Source organism: Chinchilla lanigera, unplaced genomic scaffold (genome assembly GCF_000276665.1).
Source record: "Chinchilla lanigera isolate Chin_1 unplaced genomic scaffold, ChiLan1.0 scaffold00032, whole genome shotgun sequence".
NCBI classification, from domain to species: Eukaryota; Metazoa; Chordata; class Mammalia; order Rodentia; family Chinchillidae; genus Chinchilla; species Chinchilla lanigera.
In genome coordinates this window covers 13,502,175-13,511,520 of record NW_004955433.1, presented here as the reverse complement: position 1 = coordinate 13,511,520, position 9,346 = coordinate 13,502,175, and the positions used below count along the sequence as shown (strand labels likewise).

Sequence of the window (9,346 nt, the reverse complement as noted above, 5' to 3'; positions counted from 1 at the left end):
CTAAATTCCCAGCCCCCCTTTTTTTTCTTGGCTTTTTTTGAAGAAACAGAAACACTGCTATTTGTTCTTTAAATGTTTGGTGTAATTCATCAGTGAAGCCATCAGGTCTTGCTGGGGATTTTCTTTGATGGGAGACTTTTCATTATTGATTTAATCTCCTTAGTTGCTATTGATCAGTTCAGATTGTCTATGTCTCCTTTATCTTGTCTTGGTAGGTTATATTGGACTATGAATTTATTCATTTTTTTCTAGGTTATCAAATTTGTGTGCATACAATTTAATAGTTTCATCATTCTCATGGTTTATATCTAGATGTCCCCCTAAAGCCTCATGTGTTCATAGGTGGGAGTTCTGAGAATTGATTGGATCCTGGGGATGTGATTGGTCTACTGTTGAGTTTATAGCTAAAAGTAATGTTGGGAGGTGAAGCCTGGATGGAGAAGGTGAGTTATTAGCAGTGTGGTCTAGAAGGGCAAATCTTCCTCCTGCCTTCTTTGGTCCCTCTTTCTGGTTCCCATTGCCATGCCATGAGCTGTTTTTCCTCTGCTATAGTCCTCTGCCATGCTGTCCCATCTTGGAGCCAGCTTACTATGAACTGAAACCTCTACAAACTGTGAGCCAAAATAAACATCTCTCCCTGTAATTTGCAGATGTCAGGTACTGTGTCTCAGCTACAAGACAGTACCAAGACAGAGATCCTGTTTTTTCTGGAGTGCTAGTCATAATGCTCCCTCTGTTCATTTTTTATTTTTATATATTTATTTTTTATTTAAAAGAGAATAAATAAACAGTAACAAAGTAATAATAACAGATGCAAAAAACAACACAAAAACAGTAAAAATGATACCAGGTTTCAAAACAAAATGATAGGAATTAACAGTGATTGTTATATTACATATTGTTGTCTTTAACAAAGTTGCTGAGATTATCAAGTGTAAGAATGCAAGATTAACCATTAAAGAGAACAAAAAATAATAAAGAAATTAGAAATGATACAGAGCTTCACTAAACAAGATAGTAGGAATTCACCAATGGTTTTATACTGTTTTCTTCAAAGTAGTTGTTCAAATTACCAGATATAAGTATGCAAAATTGGTCAAAAAGCTTAAACATTAACTATTCCTTTCAATAAACCATGAACATGAGCTGTACAGTTATCCCAGTTATTTGCTTATTAAATTGATAAGTCTTTTGGTGGAGTTTTTGGGGTCTTCTACGTAGAGTGTCATGTCATCTATGAATAATGATAATTTCACTTTCTCTTTTCCTATCACTATTCCTTTTATTTCTCTTTCTTGTCGAATTTCTCTGGCTAATATTTCCAAAACTATATTGAATAGGAGTGGTGACAGTGGATATCCTTATTCCTGATTTTAAAGTGAAAACTTTCAGTTTTTGTCCATTTAGTATGATGTTGCCTGTTCATTTTTTATTTTATCTGTTTTTTAATTTTAAAAAGCATAGTAAATGGGAAACAAACAAACAAAGAAATAGAACAGTAGCAGCATACCAGTGTCACAAACATAAACAAATCAAAGCAAGAACGTTCAAAGTGATACAGAGTCTCAAGACAAAATAATACGAATCAACAGTGGTTGTTATATTACATCTCGCTATCCTCAGTTACATTGCTCAGATTACCAGATGTAAGAATGAAAGATTGCTCAAACCATTACAGGGAATAAGAAAATAATTCTTGGATAAAACAATAGGGATAATACAGTTTCACTATCTGAGTTTTTTTCTTAATTATTGTAGTTCATAGTTTGTAATTTTGTTTGTTTTGAAAAAGCCAACTTTTTATCTTTTGTACATTTTAATAGTCTCATGCATTTTTCAGCTGAACTTTATTATTTCTTTTCTAGTAGAAACTTTGGGCTTGGTTTATTCTTTTTTCTAGTTCCATACAGTATAAACCTAAGTTGTTCATATGATATCTTTCTTCTTTTTTGATACATGTGTTATTGAAATAAACATTCTTCATAGAACTCATTTGCTGTATCCCATAGTTTTTGGTATTCTGTAGCTTAATTTTCAATTGGCTCAAAGTATTTTGCTTTTCTACATTAATTTCTTCATTAATTCATTCATTGTTTAGGAGCATGTTACTGTAATTTCATGAATTGGTGAGTTTTCCAAAATTCCTCCCATTGATTATTTCTAATTTCATTATATTTTAGTTTCAAAAGATACTTGCTATAATTTCAGGTTTCTTAGATTAACTTAGTCTTATTTTGTGCCCCATTGTGTGATCTACTCTAGAGAGAGTAAATAAGGCCCAAAAAGTACAATAGATATTTTGAAAGGGAAAGAAACTACCCAAAAGGGAAGAACAACTGGGATGGGGGAAAAGTGAAAGGAAGGATAGGGAAATACACACACACACACACACACACACACACACACACACACACACTATAGCTAAGATAATTGTACTTCTAATTTCTATTAGTTTGTTGAAAGGAACCGTTAATACTTATATTGCTTGATCAATTTTGTATGCCTATATCTGATAATCTGAGCAACTACTTTAAAGATAACAATACGCAATGTAATAACCATTGTTAATGTCCCATCATTTTGTTTTGAAATTCTGTACTTTTTTTGCTTTTTTCTCTTTCTTTTTTTCCCAGTACTGGGAATCGAACTCACAACCTTGTGCTTGCCAGGCAGGTGCTGTGCCGCTGAGCTAAATCCCCAGCCCCATTGCTTTTTTCTCTTGAAAATAAAAAATGATTTGTATTATTTTAGTTTTGGATTGAATACTGTGTATATTTATGTTAGGTTCATTTGGCCTCAAGTTCCATTCAAATCTAATGTTTTCTTTTGGGTATTCTATCTGGATGATCTATCTGTTATTAAAAGTGAGGCATTAAAGCCTCCTGCTATTACTATATTATAATCTATCACTTACTCAGCTCTTTTAATATTTGCTTTATATATTTAGGTGCTCTGATGTTGCATGCAAATACATTTAAAATTGTTATAGCCTCTTCAAGAATTGATCTCTTTGTCAGAGTATAATGTCTTTATTTTTCTCTTTTTATAGTTTTTCTAATTGCACTCTATTGTCTGTTATAACTAGCTACCTAAATTTTCTTTTGGTTTGCACTTTGGTATGATAAAGTTTCCAGTGCTTTGCTTTGAGTCTACATGTGTCTTAACAGGTGATGTGAATTTCTCATATACTGAAGGGGCAACATAAATACTTACATTTTTAACAATTCAGTTACTTTGTATCATTTTATCGGAGAATTTAATCAATGTATATTGAAGGTAATGACTGAGAGACAAAGACGTAAATGCCACTTCATTAGGAGTTTTCTGCCTGTTTTGTAAATACATTTTTTTTCTTTCACTCTTTCTGAGCTTCTTGTGATTTGATGGTTTTGTTTAGTGGCATGATTTGAATCCTGTCTAATTATTTCTGTGTGTGTGTGTGTGTGTGTGTGTGTGTGTGTGTGTGTTGTCCATGTGATTTTACTAAAGAGTTTTACTTCATTACTATAGGTTTATATGTAAAATTTGACACAGCAGTCTCTTTTAAGATGATAACAACTTAACTTTTCATATAACCACTCTACACTACTGAACCCCCTTCAATTTTCATTTTTGATATCAGAATTTATATCATTTTGTGATTACAATTTATTTTAGCTGTGGTTGTTGATTTGTTTTAGCTACTTTTATTTGTAAAGTTTTTTTCTTTTCACCCTTGTACTAGGGATAAAATTAATGTACATATTGTCATCTAGTCTTACAATATTCAGAATATGGTTCTGATTCATTTAAAATTGAATTTTGTCTTTTCATATATTCCACATTACTAGTTGGTATCTTTTTGCTATAGTTGAGAAAATTCTGCCTAGCGATTTCTGTAAGGCAAGTCTAGAGGGTGTGAATTCATAAGCTTCTAGTGGTTTGGGCATGTTGTCATTTTCCCCTCATCTCTGAAAGACACCTATCCCACATAAAGAATTTCATGTTTGGCAGATATTTTTCCTTTAGTGCTCTAAGTATATTATCCCACTCTTTTCTGGACTCAGACTTCCTAATGTGAAGTCTGCTGATTGTCATACAAGCGCACTTTTGTGTGTAATGTCTGTCTTATTTCTTCATAGTCTCACATTTTTTGTTTGTCTTTGATTTTTGAAAATTTCAGTACGTGTCTTTGATGCTCTTTTCTTTTACTGAGATTTGCTGGAGCCCTCTATGCTTTCTGTATATTTGGCATCTATCCCAGTTTGGGGAAATTTTCACCCACAATTTCTTCAAATATATCTTTTCGCCCTTTCCCCTTTTCTTCTTCTCCATCTCCTATGACTCAAATATCTGGTCTCTTAATGCTGTTCTGTTGTTTCTGTTTCTCTTGTGGATCATAATTGCTACTTCCAAAACATGGCCTACTTTATTTTGAAAATGTGTGGTTATAAGAAATGAATAAAGGTACATGGTTTTAGGCAGAAAGTTGTTTTAAAAAGTATCTTTAGCAGTGTTTTGTGTAAAATACATTCTCTCACTGACAGTTCTTTCCTTTATAATTGGATTCTGAGTTCCTTTCTAAAATGACTGAGTTATAGACTACAGTTGCAATATATTGTTTTTGCTTTTAATTTTTACTTCATTTTAAAATTTTTATACTGTATTCATGGGAAGGAGGAATTTCTCCACCAGCCTGATTGGGGCTTGACCTTTCTTCTCTTAGTTTTACTTTGTGGGCTATATAGTTGATGCTATCTGCTGAGCTACACAGACATGAGATCCATGCGTTAGCCCTAAAAAAGCAGCAGTTTGTGGCTGTGATGATCCAGTCAGCAGAAAATGTAGACTCTTGGGGCTTAGAGATATTTACTTTGGTAGTAAGAAAGCACGGTAAAATCCAGGGTGAGAGAGCTCTGTGTTCACTCTGAGTTTTGTGGTTTCCTGAAACAGAAGATACAGATTATTTCCTATTTGCATATATTTGTATTTAAGGATCCTCATCTTCAGAAAAGCAGCCTGAAGTGTTTTACTTTTCTCAGAAAAGTATTGAATGAGAAAATGGATGGGAAAAGCATTGGAAATGCTCAAGAGTAAAATGAAGAAGACACCTACCGGGTTGTAGACATTCTTCCCATGAATAGGCCATAATGAGTTACCAGTAAAATACATCCAGTGTGTTTATTGGATATATTGTACTCATTTATCTTTCAGTCAATAAGTGCATATCTGATTAAAATCCAATAGAAAAAATTAGAAAAGAGGAGAAAATAGATACAATGGTTTGTAAATAAGGAAGGGTTGAGGGGGTGGAAGGGTAGGGAGGGGAATGGGAAAAAAAGAAGCAAGATATACTATGTACAGGTACAACTTCCTTATAGTGAATGCGGTCATTATGTATATCTAAACTGTACCAATAGGCTTAGTATAAAAAATCCAAGTTTTACCTCAAGTTTGACTTAGCCTTAAGCACATCAAGAAATTCTGCCCATTCTTTAATGATAAGCAGGGGTTTTCTGCACAGAGACCTTGAACCATCTAAGTGTGCATCTGGTAATGTAAATTGTGCATAACCATGTCTTCTTAGATGCCGGAGCCCCCACCTACATGTATGAGTTCCAGTATCACCCAAGCTTCTCATCAGATTTGAGACCCAAGACGGTGATAGGAGACCACGGGGATGAGATCTTCTCAATGCTTGGGGCTCCATTTTTGAAAGGTAATGGCTTTTCGCTGGTTGAGAACTTAGAGTTAGGAGGCCTAGGTTTTAGTTTTTATTTGATGGCCTTGAACAGATTTCTCTTCTTTTGCTCTTAAATACCTAATTCTCTGTCACAGGGCTGAACTACATAGGGCAGAACACAGCATTTCTCCTGTTCACATGAAGGAGGATGTGTATTCATGTGTCCTGTCATAGTCATCCTCACAGTGCTGACCTGTGATGATAGTAAGAGAAGAAGTGGGTAATCTGCAGGGCCCTGTTTGAGGACAACAATGCCACTGCTCTGTTTCTCTCTCACTAGAGCCTATCATGAGGGTGGGGAGAAGTTTACAATTGGTGCTAACCTTGAATCAAATGTCTTATTATTTATTGTTCTATGTATATAAAACTCATATTTTCACCTAAAATATATTTAATAAAATAGTATTTAATGAAATCTTTCCTCAAATGTATTTGGTCCTTCAATACCTTTTGGCTTTTGACCCATCTCATATCTGTTCATGACACATATGTAGCTCTGGGTATATCCCACTTAAGTGACTCCTTAAGACCTTTGGAAATATGATATTTAAGTCTGCACGAAAATGTGAACATGTGTAAGAGAATAAAAAGGGACACAATATCCAGCAGTTCTGTGAAGCAGAGGAAACCTGCTATGTGACATTATAATCCTGGGGGGAAAGGTGGACACAGAAGACACAGACGGTCAGCATATGAATGGAATTCATGCCTGTGGCTGGAATATAGGAAAGGCCAAGTGTCTATATTTCCAACAAATTCCAAGTGCCATTATTGTTGGTGACCTTCACTTCATGCATTAAAGGCTTTTTAAATTTCCTTGTACAGGGGGTGCCTCAGAAGAGGAGATCAGCCTTAGCAAGACGATGATGAGATTCTGGGCCAACTTTGCTCGGACTGGGTGAGGCTTGTGGAAAGGGTGGAACAGGGTTGGTGGTAGCATAAGGTTGGGAATACCTGCTGGCATAAAGGATCTGTTATACCTGAAGTAATCAAACATAGCCCCTGAGAGTATAGCACTGTGACTGTAAGAGCTCAATGTCAAAATAAAAGCTCTCCCAGGAGATGTGACTCTTCCTGTCTCTGGAGCCGCATGAGTCTCTTTGTAGAGATAAGCTGAGGGAAGTTAGGAGGTTTCAGAAAAGTGTGGGTCCTATGGAGTTCTTTGGAAAATTTTTCTTTGTTTCTGTTCCCAGGAACCCCAATGGGGAGGGTCTGCCCCACTGGCCAGAGTATGACCAGAAGGAAGGATACCTGCAGATTGGCGCCACCACTCAGCCTGCCCAGAGACTGAAAGATAAAGAAGTAGCTTTCTGGACTGAGGCTCTAGCCAAGGAAGCAGAGGAGAAGCCACACCAGAAAACACACATGGAGCTCTGAATGGAAGGCCTAACTAGTCTTAGGAAGCTACAGAAGTCAACACAGATGTATTTAAAGAAGGTGTTTGTTGATTAAAGCTACATCTTATTGTAAATCCTGAAGAATTGTTTGTTGGGGGTTGGTACAGTCCAGGGATGGGGGATGTTTGTACTGTGGCCTGAATTTGGAGATAAATGTTATTTTTCTCACAAGCATAAGTGTCTGTTTCTTGAGATGGGGATGAATCAATCATCCTCAGATAAAGAAAGGCGATGAGGGGCGTCATAAGAAGTAGATGCCTTTGCAGTACTGGCTTAGTGAATGACTTCTGAAATCTTAAGGAGGATGAGCCATGGGAGGAGAGGAGAGATGTGAACACTGATCACCTTCCTCCTACAGGTGCTTGATGCAACCATTCTTGTGCAAATTCCTCTAAAAAGTTTGTGAAAGTGACAAATGCCAAGTGTAGACTAGTATGAAAACATAAAATCCTTGAGCATCACAGAATCATATGGAAATTTACACCCATCACAGATACTTCTCCATGGACATCTGTCAGGTGAACATGAGAAAGATTGGGACAGGTGTTAAGATTGGAGAAAGTCTGTCTATAGTGTGCAGGCCTGGAATTCTGCTCAGACCATTTTCTACTAAGGAACAAAATTCTAAAATCATTGCAGAAAGAGCACCAAAATCGGTTTCCTTTGGATCCCTGGTGGATAATTATTGAGGGAGAAGAAAAGGTAAAATTTAAAAGTCTGTCCCTTATGGTTTGGTATAGATTTCTGGATCAAGATCCTTACAGATCTTTAACTGTTTGGGAAGGGCAAGTTCATGGAGAAAGCCACCTCACAGACTGTGGGACAGGAGTCCCACAGTCAAATTTTCCTTTTTTCCTTGAGACTAGATGAACACCACAGAAAACACTTCTCAGTATAAGCATAGACTCATACCTGGCAATAAAAATCTGCTTGTTCAATGTTACAGCCTTAGAGAAACCATTTATGAAAAATACTGTAAAATATGGAAGACAATAGTTTAAAGTAGATTGTTGCAATGTTTTAAAATTTCATTTATTTGACATCACATTGTTTGAATGTATAATGTGATCATTTGAAGATATATATTGTATATCAAGGATACTCACTAACGTGTTTTTAAAAGAGGTCTGCATAGTAACCAAATAGGGAAGATAAAATGGAATCATTGAAAACTTCAATGTCAAAATAAGCAAATAGGAAAGACACAAAGAACACATAAAGAAACAGGTGCTGCTATAAAATAAAAATGATTAAACCTATCAATGAAAACAGACCGTAGATTGCATTTAAAAGGCAAGCCCCAACAATATGCTATGTCACAGAGAGATATTTGTATTTTTTTATAACTTTCTTTTGAAAACTTTTAACTTCAGTACTCTTCTGACCTCTCCTGACCCTTGTCTGGAGAAGCTGACAAGAAAGCCTGAGTACTTCTTTCTTTGGCACCAGGAGAAGATGCCAACCTCACAAATCCAACTACATTAATACCCCAGCCAGGCTTTCTTTGCCCTCTTAAGCCACATGGATCCTTCCTGAGAGCCCTGCACCCCCACACCAAGGACTGTAAGAATTGTGGAATGAAATTTTTCTTTTTTTTTGCTGGGGAAGTAGTATTGTCAGTCTTGACTTGAAAAGCAGTCTTTGGGTGAAAAGACATGTATATGCTAAAAGATATACCACACAGATACTAAAAAAAGAACACGGCAAAGCCAAGTTAATATTAGATAAATGAATGTTGAAAAATTGTTTGGAGGGATTGTTTAAAATCCCTGTGGTCGTTCATGTCACTATTACAACTGAAGAAAACTTTTCTTGGATGTTGAATGGAATTGGCACATCTATTTTTCTTTTCAGTTTTCAAGCTTTCGATGAACACCTTTGATGCGGAATCACTGAGTCTGACCAGTGTGATCTGTGTATTTTCCAAGTTGCTGGAATGGATGAAAAACTCCGGCTTAATACCCTTGGTATTTACGCTCATAATTTGATGAGAAATTTTGGAAATTACTACTTTCATTCTTCATTATTATTTATGGCACCCAGATTTGCAGCAGTTAAATGAGTCAATTGCCAGGCACTTTTGAATTATTTTTTCTTATGTTGTGGAAATTTCTCTCTCTCTCTCTCTCTCTCCCTCTCTCTTTCTCTATCCCTATCTCCCACTCTCCCTCTCTCCACTCCCTGTTTTGATTTTGCTTTCTTCCCTTCACTTCTTTACTTTTTCTTT

At 35.9% G+C, this 9,346-nt stretch overlaps 1 protein-coding gene across 2 annotated transcripts in view; it reads left to right on the top strand.

The window, feature by feature from the left end:
• The window catches only part of LOC102010298 (liver carboxylesterase 1), a 34,371-nt gene extending 27,078 nt beyond the window's left edge, over window positions 1-7,293 (top strand). For both annotated transcript variants that reach the window (XM_013516222.1, XM_005388336.2), the window contains exons 13-15: window positions 5,567-5,698; window positions 6,548-6,620; window positions 6,916-7,293. In XM_013516222.1, coding sequence (XP_013371676.1) covers window positions 5,567-5,698; window positions 6,548-6,620; window positions 6,916-7,099 — 389 coding nt within the window. In that variant the 3' untranslated portion in view covers window positions 7,100-7,293. The remainder of the gene's footprint in view (window positions 1-5,566; window positions 5,699-6,547; window positions 6,621-6,915) is intronic.
• Window positions 7,294-9,346: the final 2,053 nt, after the last annotated feature.